Genomic DNA, 19,254 nt, shown 5'->3' on the forward strand with positions numbered 1-19,254 from the left:
AGCGAAAGTGAGCGAACGAAAATGTATGCTTGAAATATCATAGATCTTTTTCTCTTAGAAATTTTGTCTATTTCATAACCAGTTAAATGTGACGTTCTACTATAATTTTACATATTAATTATTAGACGAACACAGTGGACTGTATTCATGGAAAGTATAATCCGTATATGTAATATTGTACGCCATGACGATGTAATATCGACAAGAATAACAGGGTTAATTAAAATTTCAAGATACATAAGAAATGAAAGTCCCATGTATGAATATACGGCTCATTTTTCCCCATTTCATGTAAATTTACATGAGAAATGTGATTTATTCAATATCGTTACGAATTACAGAAATAATAATAGGAAAAATTTTAGTAAATTATAAAAAATTATAAGAACTTCTAAACAATAACAACAATTAGATTCTTATTAGACTACGCGTAAGAACACAATAATAGAAGATAGGAAATGAAGGTCCATAATAATCGAAGCTGGATCTTTAATGTTTAAATATCGAACTTAAATTATTGGACTTGAAAATGCAGCTAAACTACTGAAATAATATTACAATTAATTTTTGATCAATAGATATCTATTAAAAAGATTTTAATATGAATATAAGAACTTCTAATTAATCGATAAATTTGCGAGCGCTTAGCAATACAATTTATATGTCAAATATAGCTATTTACAATTTATACGAATTGTAAATGTGACATATTTTCCTGTTTTAATCGCAATTTTTTTATTCAACAAATAGACTTTGCATGTTCAAAATAATAGGCATTACATATCAAGCATAGCGTATGTTTTTCTAAATACCTTTATTTTCGCGAATTTAGCGAAATAGCTTTTGTGTCTATTTATCTTGTCTATCAACTTTCATTCTCAAATGGTTGTTTTGAAGTTTCAATTTTTCGGACGGAAAAATCACTGTGCAGTACTGAAATGCGAAGGCGGTCGCAAAATGATTTTATTCTTCGTGTATACTTTGATAGGCATTCAACATCTTGATAAATGGAAGCAGCGAATGCGGGTAATGTCATATTTTTCTAGGCCGAGAGTTTTTCGAGCGGTAATTATTTGTATCGCGAATTATTAATGGCGGCAAATCGATTTTATAGATCGTAATATCAATTAATCTGCATACACACATACAGTTAAAAATTTCCTTTAAATCTTTCATTCAATTTGAAATTTGAACAGATTTTTAGAGACAGACGAAAAAAATGCCTCATCGGCATGTATTTGTATTCGACTTACGAGTAAATCAAATGGCATCACGTGACATTTCGTATTTTCAAAATATATATTAACCCTGATTTCCTTGCTTTAGATGGTGTGACGTAACAAAATCGATATGACTTGAATAAACATGCGTTTCGTTTGTGGCACTTTAATTTGATTTTTCGCTACTAAATAGAAAAGGTTGTTGTCGCTTAATTTATTACTGTCATAAGAAATTTTTATAGATATTCAAAAATTTTTATTTATAGATTTCCTTCTTATCAAATCTGTTTGCTAAATTATTTAGTTACTTAGAACGTTTTCGGCTGTATGCATTTACACGATATATATAACTTATTCCGATTATAAACTAATCATTGGAAGCCCATTGCGCAAGAGAAAGAGAGAGAATTATTGATCCACAAAACATCAATGTTACGCGAAATCTGATATGTGTACGAAAATAGGAAATAGTCTATAATCTTTTCGTCGTCAGGGAAGCCGACAGTCAAACAAGCTAATCGGTGAATCGTCCAAAGAAATGATTTCAATTATCATACACATATATTTGCATGCGTCTTTATTTTACAACTTTATATATACATATATACACAAAATAATTTATACTTATTGTAATAATCCCCTCTCCCATCAATGACAGATTTCTGAGATCATTTCAAGACGAAGATCATAATAGGACAAAATTTCGAGGACAATTTTTAAATGACAACGAAACCAATTAAACTGTTCGAAATTTACGCGCTTTATTAATTTTAAACCTCCTTCTTGTATTTAAAAACTATTGCAGCCTCGACATTTTGATATTATATAAGATCTTCGTATCGAAATAATCCAGGAATCTGTCATTAACGGTTGTCACAGTAAATTCGGGATACACGTATAATATTCAATGATTTTCATTAAAAAAAAATCTGTTATTAAAGTTCCGTCAGTTTCTTACAGTTTTACAAGGGTGATTGTTTGCTTTCACGCCCACTGCGTTCGTTCTTCTATTAATTACGTTTTCTGAATCTTTAAGTAAAGTATTGTCTTCGAGGCGACGCATATAAGGCGACTCGTAACGTAAAACAAACTTTTTTATTTTCGCGCTTTCGCTGTAGCCGCAACTTTCATTCCGCGTTTTTAACGAGTTTCTTTGCTTCCGTCATAGTTGCAAAAAGTCGCGACCGATCGATACGTTACGCGTGCGAACGAGACTAGAGCTTTTGTCTCCGAATAGCCCTCTCTGTCTATGCGTGTGCTATGAATCATTTAAGGGTGACTCCACACAATCGACAGGGGTCGCACGTGCATATTGTCATGCGTTCATGCTCGATGCCACGTTGATTCTCGATCCTTGTTTGTACGAAGTGTTCTAAAAACTTATATAATAATAATATCTAAACTTATATAATATGCATTTATCAATGGATAACGCAATCCAAGATGATAAAATACAATCGTTACGGAATATGTGCAGTGGGCTTTTTACAATAAGCTACAACTTAAGTTTTAAGTTATAAGAAATTAAACAATTACAGTCGAATGCGAGAAGAATAATCGATTATGATTGGTTAATTTCTTATAGTTTAAGACTTAAAGTTTAGATAATGACTTATTGTAGAAAGCTCCTATAATATGAAATAGAATAGTACATACAATAATGAGTTATAGCTCTGCAATAATTTTTACGTAATTAATCAGTAATGAAAAACATAAATAGTCAATAAGAGCGCATATGGTTGTTGCTGCACGATATATATTTATTAATAAGGTATTACGTTAAATTATTATGTATTATTAATGTATGTATTATTAAAGTATTATGTTAAATGCAGACGCTTTGACTATAAGTTTTGGTTTCTTTTAATGGAAATAAAAATGCAAATAAAGATTTTGATTGAGAAAAATGATAGTTGCAAACTGTGATGTCATAATAAAACATTCGTGGAAAGACATAAATTAATTCTATTGCTGAAGTAAGATATTCGATATGCATGAATTACATTAAGTCAAAGAATAGTGAAATTATCACCTAGAACGCTACTGTCCAATGTAAGTCCAGAAAACACCGATAAAAGAATAAGATATGATTATAACAGTGAGAAGTAATTTAAGTCTCTCTGTTATCTTTCACCGCTACTGCAGTCTATCTTTTCCTTGCTCTATTTCCTTATTCTTTATCATGTATTACTTACTGACTATTTACAATAGTTTCTCTTATCGGTGTCTAATGTCATTTTATCTAGACTTACATTAGACACTTCTGGGTGATAATCTCACTATTCTTTGGCTTAACATAATTTGTGTCTATCGAGAGAATGTCTTACTTTATTGAATTAATTTACATTTTTCATGAAGTTTTTATTTGTTAAAGAAGACCAAAACCTATGATCGAAACATTTGTGTTTTTCCATTTGTGTGATTCCAATTTGCATTTTAATATCTTATTTCTATATTGCATATAAAAAATCATGTAGGTTTTTCGCCAGTCGCTCTCTTCTTTTATACGAGTCATTAAAAAATCTTTATAACATTACCTGCACGTGTACCAAATACTATTTTTTCCTCGTCATGCGGACAACTAACAATAAGTATAGATCCTACAACTCGTTGGGATTTAAAATATGTAAGTACGCACGACAATGTGCAATTACGTTTTTTATAAACACGCACATTTTTAACGTAGATTTCATTTACTTTATATTACTTTTTCGCTTATATAGAAGAAACAAATGATAGTTGATTATACACGAAACTAAAATCAGGATACTAGAATTTATTTTTATTTTTATTTATGTCTTGGAAAATAATTTATGCATCGCATTAATATCGCGTTAATATATTAATAATAATATAAAAAAGTAAATGTAATTCAAAAATGTATAATAATTACTGCTGCAATCGCTTTTATATGTATATATGTATATATGATTTTTTATTATTTTGCTATGCCACCTTTATTTATCTTTGTTTGTATATTTATGCCGTTCAATCAAATTTAGTCTTTTTCGATATTGATACGTGGCACCAATAATAATTATCGATAACAAAACATCACTAGTGTCATATGAAATTTTGGGTATGTGTGTAATCAATGTAATCTCAATTCCATGTCCTACTCGGAATGGTAGATCCATTATCGGATTTAAAGTGTCGTCGCTTCAACGATGACCAATCAATAAAAATTATTTCTACACGATGTTTTTCCGAAGCTTTTGGTTTACATCAAAATTCTGGTATTTATTGCTATATATCTGGTGTTTTTTGTCAGGAGTTTTTGAATTTATTTTTTCATTTTATTTATTTTATTTTTTGATTTATATATGATTTTAGTTTAATCATTTATCCTATTATTTTATTGTAATAAATACAAATTTATTGTAATAAACAACAAATTTGACAATGATTAGTGCATGTAGAATATTAAACGCGAAGTAAGTTTGCCTTAGATTTTCGTGTGTATGTTATTTCAAACAGCCGCGAAACTCGCATCATTATTTTCATAACCAAGAACATTAATCAATAATGTTTCATTTCTTTTTGTACATCTTCTTTTCCTCGAGTTCTCGATCGTGGCCCATTTAACGATTACAAAAGTGACAAGCTTTCGAAAGTTTTGTTCGATGAATGACAGCCGCACGTTACATAACGAAATAAGTTCCGAAATAGAAGCATCATGATTCACGATTCTATCCTCTTTCGCGGATAAATGTTCTTTCACGTTCCTCTTTTGATTCTCTAAAAGTCATGGAAAGGTTTTCCTTGATGCCACCTTCTCGGAATACATTAAGAGAATTTGTCACGCGTTGTCTGTTTCTCTTCCATGTTCTTCTATTCATTGCAATATCAAGTATATGAATAATGAGAATTTCTTGTTTGACACAATTAACATTGAAATGAAAATAACAGAAATGAATGAAACTTACAAATGTCATTATAGTGAAATGTAAAAAAATCTATAATTTACAGATATGACAAAAAGACGATCTTTTCTCAAAATAAGAAATAATAATGATAATGTATTTTAAGATATTGCATAAATATTTGCGTCAGTTTAAGTAAAAAATACGTATTGAAATAACATTGTGAATTGCATATTGAAATTATAAAGAGCATAAAGTAATAAAGTGTGATAACAATTAATTGAATTAAATATTTTAACAAATTTAGAAAATTAATAATAATTTAATAAAAAATTTATTTAAAAAAATTTAAAGATATTTTTGTATATTTATCAAAGTGCACACAAAGAAATAAGATACAATGATTTGCGATTGTAATTGCATCATGAATTTTTCCTCTTGTACATAAGAAAACTTTTGAGATTTTCTCAAGGAAGGAAAACATTTGCGCGAACAAGTAACATGTCTTATTCATGAACCTAATACCATCTTATCACGCAACTGGGTTGCTACGATTCGTTTGTATTTGACGCGGGCGAGATCCGTCAGGATGATGATTCGGTAAGAATAATTCAATAAATGAAACTTTTCTGTCCAGGATTACATCCAGATGAACGAATTCTGGAAAGAGGGAAAACCCATATGTGTATAAATATCTTCAAACATTCCGTTTTTCTGACGATAAGAAAATTACCGTGTCACAGTGTATGCATATTTCTCGCTGTTGATGCATTTAGTATAGGGTTTTATTTTTAATGGATGTAACATGTGTAACGAAAAGGTTTAATTCACTTCTTAAACAACACGTATATATTTTTTAGGAAATTATTTTATATTTAATTTTTTATTTTTTATGATTAATTTTCTTAAGTGTTTAAACAAAATTAGAAAAAATTATTGCACTAAACTCTTAAATTTAATTTACATGATTATCAAGTGACATCATAAAAGATAAACTGTATCATTATACAATATCCATATTTTATTTTTTGTTTAATTGATATTTTAATAACTTCTCATTTAAGAGACAAATACATAAAGATGTATATTGTACAAGTTAAAAATTGTGAATTAAAAACTACGATTGAATTATAATCTTTGTTAAAGAAAAACTCAATTGAAATTAATAAAAAAACTCTGATATGAGAAAGCAGCTCATTTTATACAAAATAATTCTGTGATATTTGATTCACGATATAAGAGACGAGTACTTCTATAAAGACAAAGTTCACAAGTTCGTGCAGCGACAAGATGAGCACATGGATTCTCGCCAGATCTCTCATTTACATTGGATGCTCAGCTTAATAAACTTGTCGAGGTTTTATGAACGTGGCCATCGTGTCGCTGTAAATCAAGCTGCCTGTGCGCGAAGTCGATTAATTGTCGACGATCGCTACACACACACACACTTCTCTCGTGATTCTCGTGCTATAAAACGACCAGACGATGAATGACACTCTGTTAGAATGAATCAATATTGTTAAAATAAGTCTATGCTTACCTACTTCCTTTATTTGCGACTTCCGAGCACTCGAAAGACAAATATTTATAAAAAGTAGACAATATAGAATATTTTAAAAATAACTGAAGGCAAATATTTTTAAATATTCCGTTCCTAATCTCTTGCATGTTTAATTAGTAATTAGTTTTACTGATTATCTGTTTACAATAGAAAAAGTTAGTTTCTAAATTGTTTTAATACATTTATTTTCTGTTTTTATTTTATAATTCTCTTTTTGAACGATTTTTATTATATGTCATTCAATATTTTTTCTCATGTAATATTTTGTATGAAATAAAATTGCAAAGAACTTTTTTCGTATTAGAATAGATTTTTAAAATGAAATTATAATAAATACAATAAGCAAGGTTGCTACAGACCTGGAAAACCGGAAAAAGTCATAGGAAAATGTAAAAAAGTCTGGAATTTTGAAATTTGCTCACAATTTCCTTAAACACAATTTCCTATTCCAGATAATTGTTATAATTTTTTAATATTATATCTGACTTTATAATGAAATACGTTTAAAACTTACACTTTAAACGATTTTAATAAAATAATTAAAATTTATATTTTATTCAGTATTTTTATTTGATCGCTCTTTTTCGTAACTGCATTCTTTTTTCCAATACTAATTTATTTTTTTTTACTTGAATTTGCACCCAAAATTTTAATATCCTAAGCCTTTTTTGCGTTGTTTTTAATAATATAGGCTAGCTTTCCTACAACTTGTGATTTTAAATGTATTAAAATTTACATATTTTATATTGAAAAGTTTTCCATTTTCTGGAAAACCTGGAAAAATCAGGAAATTTTAAAATTTATTTTCTGTAACAATCCTGATAAGCGTGATAAGAACGCGATTATACAGAACTATATTGTACATTCCGATTATACGTCAATATTCAGAGTTTGCGACTTTCGATTTTTTTCCGGACAAACGGTTCAATGTTCGCCTTAACAGGGGCAGTCTAAAATACGGGCTGTGCACCACCATCAAACGATTCAGCATCCCCGAGCATGAATGCGAGGGTGCAGGATCCTTTTACCATAGCGATGCAAATCCGTCTACGTCCCCTTCATGAAATTCGCCATACGGTTATCCCCTTCGAATCATGAAATCAGTATACAAGGTGTATCAGAAATCGTATTGTAACCGAAAATCCAGATTTTCTTTAGCACAAATTTTTTAATATTTTCAACATTAAATACATTAATAATTAAACATATTAAAGATTTTCCTAAGATAGATTTAAAATTACATATTCATGTAAAATTAAGCGAAAAGACCGAGGTTCTGCGATATGCTTTCTTGTTTTTAAACTTAAAATATTTTTGACTATTTATCATTAGAAAATTATCTTTTTAATATTAAAACAACCATTACTCATTTTCTTATAATATAATTTAGAAAAAAGATGACCTATTAAGACACTCGGTATATTACTTCGGTGTTTCATGGCGATAAATAGTCCTTTGTCTGTTTAGCTCGTAATGTAAGAGCTGGCAGTTTTGGTCATGTTGGAATATAAATGATCGCTCAGATGGAATTTTCGGAATATTTGGCCTCTTAAGCCTCGAGCTTTTTATTTTTAAAAGTAATTCTCATCACTGAAAACTCCTCAGTTCTATTATATTTCATTGAGATTAAATTTCACTTTTAAACCAGTTGACATTTTCCGAAATATTTTACCGAGAGATAAATCGTTGACAAATAAAATTCTACACTAGCAAAATAAACTTCTTGTCACTAAAACTTTTCTTGGCACTCCAACATATTTTGACAAATGTCGACATAAAGAAGAAAACGCGCATAGATTTTTATCACATCATCTCGCAAAATTGTGTTTTCACTTATCCGACCTTTATTTCCTTTGTCGCAACCATCAGTCAATAGACGAATTTGTGCGCCAAGATTGCTTTTTCCGAGATTGTAGTCATCGCGTGTGAAATTGCGCACGGTTATAGTTACAGTAGTGAACTTCCATTACACTATTCCATTTCTCGATATCGTGCGGATTATCGTTGATTGTTACTACGATCGAATACGATTAAACTATTGCACTCGTTTCGAACTTTATCATCTTATCTCTATTATAGATCAAGATATTTATTAAATAATAATAAAAATTTACACATCATTGCACAATATTTGCACTCCATGCTAAATCTACATTGTTTATTTGCAACGACTAATTATCATGATTATGAATTTGAAGTATTACTCGCATTAACCCTGCATTAACAGATTTTTGAGACAATTTCTTTTCATCAACATTTTAACATTTCTAGGAAAAAGATATGTCTTATTTTTCTTATCACCGTGATTTATAATTGCTTATTACTTCATAATTCCTAGATTTGATGTTTTATATTATAACTTGACAGTGTATTACTTAAATTTATCCAGAAATACAGAAACGACTCCCAATTTAAAACGTGAACTTTGTCGCGTGAAGATTGTCGTAAAGTTTTTAAAAAGTCTCAAATCAAAGATCAAAGAACGATCCTTTTTATCGTGTGCGAAGTTACGAAAACACTTGAGCATGCAATGTTTAATTCGGCTGATTCTCCACTATTAATTCCGAGGGCAGAGTATGAGCTTTACTCGAGTATTGAGCTTTACTCGAGCGGATATGAGAAACGTTTCCGCGTCCAAATGTCAAAGGTTACCGAGTACTGCAGCATTGCGCACCGCACTGTATCGCAGAAATTTCCAAAACACCTCAGCAATTAACCGTCGTTTATTACAATTAATTTTGCGTTACAGAATTATCCTTATTTTCGCGAATATATAAAGAAAAATTTGCTAAACCGCGCAAAAATATAAAGAAAGACATCGATGTTATATAATATAATGTTAATATAATAAAATTAATTTCATTTAATTTTTTTTTTTAAATTAAATTTATTGGCTCTTTGCCCTTCTTTTATATTACCTTTTGCTTATTAGTACAGAGCCTTTTTTATTACTTTTAATAATAAAATTAATTTAATGAAATATTATATAGTAAAAATTTGAGATTTTTCATTAATTTTATCTTATAGAAGAAAGTGATTTGTTTTAAATAATACATTAATCTTATTTTCGTGTTGTGTTTTCTGAAAAAATGTTTTCAACGAAAATTCGACAATTGATAATACATCAAAAATTCGACATCGCTTGAAACGACTCATCTCATATGTAAATAAATATATATATCTTGTCAAAATAATTTTGAAAATAAAAGATTAGATAACTGTTTGCTTATGCCATCGATATGTATCTTGGTGTGATTTATATTCCGAAGCAAAAGTTTGACAACGGTTTCAAGTTAATGGATTACAAGTTATATTGCAACTCAAATATAGAAACATCGTCGGAATTGGAATGTCCAATATTATTCCACAGCTCAGAAATAGAAATATGTGTTGCCGAGGACTTCCATTTATCTTTTCATCTCGTTCGCGTCTTCTTTATCATACAACAATATTGAGTGTTTCAGTTTCGAGATATAGATGTGAGAGTTGAAATTCACCGCGTTATTGGTACTCTCTATATCTCTCTAGCACTTACTTGTGTGTTCCAAGTATTAAGAGCATCTTAAACTCCTCATCCATGAAATTCAACGATACAGCTGTCTCGAAACTTGCTCGGGTAATTACGAGTGTGGTTGCGTCTCTTTCGCTCAATATTGCTCTCTCAGTTTGTCTGAAAAAACATTCGCAATTATTTCTCTCCAACTTTAATGATCTTCAGATTTATTATGAAGGTATACACAAAAGAAATGGCGTAAAATTGCATTAAATATGAATGAATATTTAAGAGATATTCGATAATGGATCAAAGATTATATTAGCGTTGAATTTTTCTGCTCATAGATTGACCTGATTTCACAAAATTATCGGTTCGAACGTCTTTCGAGATTGAAGAGAGACATTACGGCGTCTTTTTATGTGATCAATGCACACATTATCGAACATGTTAGGCTTTTCTTGAAAAAATTGTGAGAAGATTACGAGAACTTATATAACTACTGATACAGTTGATTATATAACTGCTGATACAATAAATCTGTAATCTAGTTCAGAACTGTATATCGTTAATAATCTAAGTCGATGCATTATAAATAAATTTTTTTAAATAAATAGATCTTATTGTTAATAATTTAAGAAATAATTTTAAAGTGAAAAAATTAAAAGAGTAGAAAAATATAATATCAGAGAAATTGTGATTCTTTATCCTATACAAACGTAATACAGATTTAAAAGAGAGATATCTCTTTCTATATGAAGTACTAGTAATTATAAATTTTCAACTAAATTTGGTAAGAGTTAACAACGAATAGTGAGCTTCGAGAAAAAGCGGAAACAACAGTTTTTTGTTCGTGTTTTTGCGAGATACGGTAATGAGACGTCTCGTTGAAAGCAGCTACTTTAAACTGGACGTTAACTTGAACCGCGTTTTTTTGCAGACTGGTCGATCGTCCAAACGCTGACTCTTTTCACTGCTGCTATTCAGCAGCTCTCTTGAAATTCTTTATGTGTATCGTCAGTTAAAATAATATTTACACGTAAAAGACTTTTTCGATATTTTTATATCCTGTAGTAACAATTTAAATTAAATCATTTTGATTTCTTTATTTAAATTTTCAAAAAATTGTATACTTTTGCATTCATTTGGAATTTTTTTATTACAGTAAAAATATAATTTACTTCTTAAATTTAATTCTTTCAATTATTTCGAATGCGATATTAATTTGAAGTATAATGATATAATTAATATCTGTTATTAATATGTTTACAGCGTTTGCTTGTTCGAAATTGGTCCAAGAGTTTATATGTATCTAAATGTGTTAGGTATTTGTAACATGACTCAAATATAACATGTAATATATAGGTATCATATGTATTCTAGTGCTTTTCACAACGGCACTTTGGGAGTCATAATATACAATAGATGTTAGACGTAGCATACATAAAGTCAACGTTGAATGGAGAAATGCTACAACATTGTCACTATTATTCTGCACTGATACCTCAAACAAGTTTATTAAGCGACTAACTTATATTATAATCGTAGATGAAAAAATTACGTAATAATATAATATGATAATAATATTAATCATAAAATAAAAAATATTGCATAGTAGTGCAAATTTTCTGTATTAAATTTTTTTACTTGCAATTAATTCTATTATTACTTAAATACATATTTTATATTATTGAAAACTCTGTCTAAAAATATGCTGAAATGTGAAAGATATGATAATAATATTAATCATAAAATAAAAAATATTGCATAGTAGTGCAAATTTTCTGTATTAAATTTTTTTACTTGCAATTAATTCTATTATTACTTAAATATTTTATATTATTGAAAACTCTGTCCAAAAATATGCTGAAATGTGAAAGAAATGTAAATTGGTATAGTGATATTAAAATACACGCTTAACTGTAAAATATAAGATATATCTATTTTTATTGAACATGATATAATATTAAAGAATTAAATTAACTTTATATTTTCTATCTCTTTTTTAAAGATAATTTTCTAAAGTTTTGACATGTATTCAGTATAAGTATTGAAGAAAAATGTGTTATTGAAATGATTTCACATTTAAAAAAGAAATACCTTTTAAAAGGATTGATGCAAATGCTTTTATAAATTCCATACTTGAGTAAGTCGCGTACTTGAGGTAATAAAACCAGTAATTGCGTAAATTGACGTCCCTCGAAGTTCGAAGGGTGCGAAGCAAAGTGAGTCCATAGAAACGAAGGCCACGATGCAAATATCAGGAAAGTTACCGGAATACAAATAGCCGACAAAATGCAAAGTTTCTGATTGCCGCAATTTTATTTACGTCGTTTGCGGACAGAACGCAGTTTACATCTTATAAAAGACTTTTCCGTTTAATTTCAGAGATGCCCTGTGAAATATATGAATTTCTTGTAGATTTTATTCTTGCCTGTATTAGAAAAGTATTTTATGTTTGACGATTCTCTTAGCTGTAGCTTAAGAAAAAGCTCGATGTATTTCACTTTTTTGGTTTTTTTTTTTTGGTATTCGATAAACTTATTTTTTATTTTCTTTTTTAAATGTATTTCTATTTGTTTTCTTGGTATTCGCTCGCGACGTTCATTCTGTTGTAAACTTGCTTTTAACAGATTAGCTATTTTTAGTACGAAAAGGGGAGTAGGCTGCTCCAGTTATGTGATGTACCTTTATTACTCTACGGTTAAGAATTGAATCAGATTTTTACAGAAAAAAAAAATTAAATAAAATCTCCGCTCGAGAGAAATGTTTGTGACAGCTGTGACATCTTTAATTCGTCTCGATACAAGGCAAAGGCTAGAAATCGCCTTTGGATTTTCCTCCGGTTATCTTGTCTTGAGCCTAGAAGGGCGAGAAACTACACGGCCCGTGATGGAAACGGCAGAAAAGCCGGCTACAAGGTAAATCGATACGAAACCACCACGCAGCAACGTCCAACGTTCTGACGACCCTGCTTCGTGTCTTCTATCTCTCGTTCTCTCGCAACATTTTCTTCTTTAATTCCTATATCTTATTCGATTTTTCAATCTCTCTTGCACTCTCTGTATTTCATTGCGACTTAGATTTCCTTCAGTCACATTACAGTCGATCCATCACTTTATGCGGCACGTGCCACGTATGTTTCGATATTGCATAAAGAGATGTCCCGTTGTGTTCAACTATTCAGGTATATATTAAATTTCGAAATAAATATATAAAATGTCTCTCACATGGAGGAAATATTATTGTAACAAAGGGAACTGTAACTATTTCATTTTATTAAAAAATTGTTACAATCATTCGAATATTTTAACGTATGTATGTATAACGTCTAATACAGTATACATATTTGTAATTAAAGATACCAAATTTACAATATTCTAATATTTAAGATATGTTCCTAATAAGAGACACCTATCAGATTGACTATATTCTTTGTATATGTAAAGTATAGGTCGTTTAAAATAAGCTTTACATGCGAAGTACGGTTGGCTTTCCCTTCATGTCTCTTTGCGACCTCGGGAAGAAATATTTTACGTGTTGCGAAGAACACGTCTTTCATCTGATACGTGTCCTGCACGTGTCAACGGGATACGACCGATGAGATATTCTATCCGGGACGTATTCGGGACTCGTTCGCTGACCGAGCGTTATACCGCATAGTGCCGCATACTGCAAAATGACACGAAATATGATGGCATATCTCATATATATATATATATATATATATATATATATATAATGTGTGTGCGCGCGCGCGCGCGCGCGCGTGTGTGTGTGTGTGTGTGTGTGTGTGTGTGTGTGTGTGTGTATGCAGGGAGTGTTTCAGACCTATCACAACACCTACTGATGGCAGGTTCCTGAAGTCATTTTAAAACGAAAATTTAATATCATAATGTTCAGTCCAAAATATTTTTTTATATAATCTGTTAGTTTTAAATGATTATAATTTAAAAACTATTATACTCGATATCTTGGTATTAGAATTTTAGTCTCAAAATAATTTCTGGAATTTGCCATTAGCAGGTGGTGCGTTAGGTCTGAAACACCCTGTATATATATATATATATATATATATATATATTACGGTGTCGTTTAAATTGAAAGTCACTATCTTGGCAAACATATTCTTGATATTTCGAGGAAAAAACATTACACAGGATCTAAACAGAATCGTATCTGTTACAGAGTTTCGAAGTCGATGTTATAATCTTGGTAATTATTTCATTGTAGTATCATAAATTTGAATTCTAACTTGTAATTTTCGTTGTACGTAACTTAATTATTTAGATTTTTCGAAATTTGATTCTAAATTATTATTATTAATTCAGAGACATTAACTGTTATTAAACAAGTTTTATAACAAGGTTATCATTATTTATAGTTTTATTATTATTTAAAACAGACTTATTTAACGTACAGTTGTGAATAATGTATATGCTTCTCGATATGAATGGATTAAAATAAAATTCACTGTATCAATATTTGCATGAAATATACGGATCAATATCTTTTTCTAGAATAGAAAAATAATTTCCATGGAATTAATTTTCTTTATTTTTTTCCCGATGGCTTTCCGACAACCAAAAAACATCGTGTCGAAGATCATTTGTCCAGTGTTCGTTAAATGAAGCTTCCAGTTGATCAAACCGTTTGAAAGCTCCTCGATGCAGTTCCATGCGGTTGCATTCATTGCACGGTCCATCGAAAGTCCCGAATAGTTTTATCTAGCGTGTACTGTAAAGGTGATTTATACGCTATGTATAACAAAAAGTCGCGGTTTGCAAAGTTCGAATGTGCAATACTAACTTTCGTAATTTTTGTTGATAAGTTATAACTTTTGTGATATTAGGTGTTGGAATTAATTCGTAGCGTTTTTTTAATGAAAGAATGTTATTTATTTCACATGAGCATTAAAAAATACATTAATGAAAGTACTTCCCATCACTTTCTACTACTTTTGACTATCTTTCGGACAGTGAATGAATACCGCGTCGGAAGAACTGTTCATCTTTAGATGAAATCCAGGAATCGAACCATTTTGTACAATCTTCGTAAGATGTGAACTTCTGCTCGCACAAGCTATGAGCTAATGATCGAAACAAGTGGTAGTCGCTAGGTGCAATATCAGGAGAATACGGCGGGTGCGGTAGCACTTCCCATTTAAGTGTTTCCAGGTATGTTTTTACCGGTTTTGCAACGTGTGGGCGAGCATTGTCGTGCAGCAAGATGACTTTATCGTGTCTTTCGAAGTATTCCGACCGTTTTTGCTTCAATGCACGGCTCAAGCGCATCAGTTGCCGTCGGTAGAGATCTCCAGTAACGGTTTCATGCGGTTTTAGCAGTTCGTAGTATATGACACCCTTCTGATCCCACCAAATACAGAGCAGGAGCTTTGAGCCATGGATATTGGGCTTTGCCACTGATGTTGATGGTTCGCCGGGCTTAACCCATGACTTTCTGCGCTTTGGATTGTCATAATGGATCCACTTTTCGTCACCGGTAACAATCCGATGCAAAAAACCTTTTCTTTTCTGCCGTTGAAGCAGCAGTTCGCACGTGAGAAAACGTCTCTCAATATCCCTTGGTTTCAATTCATATGGGACCCAATGTCCTTCCTTCTGGATCATGCCCAAACTTTTAAGACGTTTTCCTATTGTTGAGAAGTCAACTTCCAATGACGTAGATAATTCTTTAAGTGTTTGACATGAGTTTTCATTGAGCAGTGCCTGCAAATCGTTATCTTCAAATTTTTTCGGCTGACCAGGTCGCTCCTTGTCATCCAAGTCGAAATCACCAGCTTTAAAACGTGCAAACCACTTCCTACACGTTTGCTCAGCCAGAGCATGTTCACTATACACATCCACTAAAATACGATGAGCTTCAGCTGCACTTTTGTTCATATTAAAGTAATGAAGCAAAACTCCCCGCAAAAACACTTTATCTGGCACAAATTTTGACATATTCAATGAATTATACAGTATTGTTATTTATGATTTCAAGAAAGGTTATGTACGGCAAATGACGTCCTATGATAGATGTTTACAATGTATACAGAACTATAGGTAACAACGAAATAGTGTACTGCTTGTGCCATCTCTTGCAAAACGCTACGAATTAATTCCAACACCTAATAAATTGTTCCATTTTTGTCTAACCATTATCTAACTATGATCGTCGATGATGTAATTGAAAGCATACTCTGATTATTAATATCAACGATGAACTTGACTTGTTACACAATAGATTACATTACATAATAGGAGGCTTTATCTAATGATTAGAAGTCTTTACACAAAGAGACATTCGATCTCTTTATAGATCGAAAAATGATATTTTTATTAGATAATTATTATATTATAATTTTATTTTTTAATTTATTTTCAAACTTTGTATAACAATAAGATTGTATTTTTATAAAATTATTAATATCTTGAATTACATAAACTAGATACATGCTTGCATACGTGTGTATTTAAAAGTTGCAGTTTAAACCGTCAACATAATTCCTGCAGGGACGACGTTTTCACTGCGCTTTTATTTATCACCGCGAGAACTAGGTTTAAATGTGTTTATTTCGTAAATTTCATTACCTTAAAGGATCTTTTTTATGTGTACGCAGGTTGACAGTGCTAGGTATTCTACTGGGAATTCTCGAATGGGATCGTAGCGATACCTGCGTTCTTCTTTTGTGGCAGTACGTGATCGGATATGAGGGTCTTTTCGTGGTTTGCATGATGGTAGAATTCTACATCTGCTTCTTGGCAACGAGAGGCAGCATCCTGGATACAACGGCGAGAGCCCCGATGCAGTACGTCCTTTACTTCCGACTATGTGAGTATCTTTATCTTGTACTCATTGTTAATTCATGTTACTGCATCTCAATCGAAGTGCCAAGTGGAATAGAAAGGAATCAAATTCATAGCGCCGTATTTTGGGAATAATATATTTTAATCTGGAATACAGAATTTTTTATAATTTTATTTCATATCCTTCATCTCAATTTTTACGTTATTTTTCTCATTTTTTGTAAAATAAGTAAGAATTTATCACTGATATAAATAATATATATTGCGATTAGTATGTATTCTCAATATGCTGATGTTGTCGGCAATATTATTAAATTTTTATGGACTAATATTGAGAGGTTGTCAACATGAAATATAATATATTGATGAAATGGTTTTATATCATAATATTTGTTGTACGTTGTGTAACATCTATCGTACTTTGTATCGTGTGTAAACATATAACGCATTTCAATTTTTCGTTACTAGCACTTTTACTTTGATTCTTATTTTATATCAGAGTATTTTTCGCTTTTTTTGTAATTTCCACGTTTGCGAGATGAGAGTTGTTTTGACTTATGTACGTTAAAATATGCAGCGTCCTCGTTTTTATTTAAGCGCCTTTCCGCTCGCTGTATGATTTATTTTTCATCACTGTATTGTTAAATTGCACAAAACCCGCGCGAAATGAAATTTGCGATTTCATTATAATTTAATGTCGGCTGACATAAATGACGCGGAATATTAAGTTGTCTAAAGAGCGAAATTAATCGGTCGATTATTTTTCCTCATTTTTCAGTCATCCCTTTTTACTTATAATTCTTTCACAATATATAGCAGTTATTTGAGTTAATTTTAACAAAAAAAGCAGTTTTTGTTTTAATTGAAAGGAATATTCTAATATATCATATTATTTCTCAATGACAATGTTTTTGACGAATTTAAACTTTACAGGTTTGTTTATTACAAATTGTCAAGATTGGAAAGTAACGCGTTACTTTTTTTCGGTTATAATGGTAATTAATTAAATGTTTAAATTTTTACCGAAGAATACACAGAATACATATAAATACACAGAAAAAATGTTACGGTCGTCACAAATAATGTCGGAAATAATGATAATTTTCGCCCATCAATACATTTGGTTGTAATAACTGTAAGATAAACGTGTCTTATCAACTGTAACTGTTAAGATATGCTAATTTTATGGTTATCACAATGTAGTTGCCCTATAGTTCTTATAATCAAAAAAATATATTGATGAGCGACTTTTAGTCGTGGCAATCGTAGCCGTTTTTTTTTCATGATATAGATAATAAAATACAACTGTTTTTTCCTATCTCATTAAAATTCGATATAACAATAATAGACGTATACGTATAGATATTTTAAATCCATTTATCAATCCTACGCGATGATTTGAAAGGACCTCAGACAGTCGCGGTTATTGTCGCAACTGGGTCAAATGTGTTTGTTTCGCCGCAGAAACACCCTCTCGGTCGTGCGTTTCCGTTTCGGAAGACAGGCGCCGATACGCGCTATTATAAATTCCGCGACATCGAAGAAAGCTTTTGTAAGTTGCATGTTGTTGATTGCTTCAATCTTTCTATCCGACGCGATGTCGGTGTGACAGGCGTACTTCCTCATTATTGTAAAAAAGCTTTTGCGTAAGCTCAAACAACGTAGAAAGATGATACAATAGAGAGATAATAGAGGGAGATAATATTTCAAAGTTTTTCGAGACAGTTCCTTGCAGCCTTTTATTAAAAAAATTTTTCTTTATATGCCAGTTAATTAAGAGCGCTATTTCGCCTGGATTGAGGTGGAAGAGAAAATGGAATTACGACGACATGGAATTTTACGAAGGGTTTGTTTCTAGTCTTGGTACTGGTGGAGACTGGGTGGCTGTGCACAGGTGTTACTTGGCTAGTGCGTTATTACCAAACCTGTCCAGTGGACCAAGCTAAGGACGTTATGTTAGGTAAGTTCTGCATTTGAGAGCTACATACGTTTCTTCGTGACATAGAGCGTAAAAATTTATAAATTAACCGTTTATAAACAGAGCTATATATCATGCAAAATATTGATAATGTATATTTATAATATTATCATAAAATAATAGAACAATAAAACTGTATCTCCATAAATTACCTTGTTAAATATCAAAGGATCAGCAATGATAATCCAATCCCTGAGTTAAAAATAACATTTTATTATTTTGCTTCATACCTGTATTTCTTTCAAGTCAGTCGTTAGAAAATATGTTCACCTTTTTTCCTATTACGCAAAAATAATGTTTGATATTTTACGAAATATATTTTTCGTCTAT

The 19,254-nt window shown here is 30.8% G+C and overlaps 1 protein-coding gene across 5 annotated transcripts in view; it reads left to right on the plus strand.

The window, feature by feature from the left end:
- The window catches only part of inaE (inactivation no afterpotential E), a 48,316-nt gene that overhangs the window by 11,224 nt on the left and 17,838 nt on the right, over positions 1–19,254 (plus strand). For all 5 annotated transcript variants that reach the window (XM_087407930.1, XM_011068837.2, XM_087407929.1 and 2 more), the window contains 2 exons: positions 16,760–16,971; positions 18,805–18,906. In XM_087407930.1, coding sequence (XP_087264056.1) covers positions 16,760–16,971; positions 18,805–18,906 — 314 coding nt within the window. The remainder of the gene's footprint in view (positions 1–16,759; positions 16,972–18,804; positions 18,907–19,254) is intronic.

This window comes from Acromyrmex echinatior, chromosome 7 (genome assembly GCF_024713525.1).
Source record: "Acromyrmex echinatior isolate Ae372 chromosome 7, ASM2471352v2, whole genome shotgun sequence".
NCBI classification, from domain to species: domain Eukaryota; kingdom Metazoa; phylum Arthropoda; class Insecta; order Hymenoptera; family Formicidae; genus Acromyrmex; species Acromyrmex echinatior.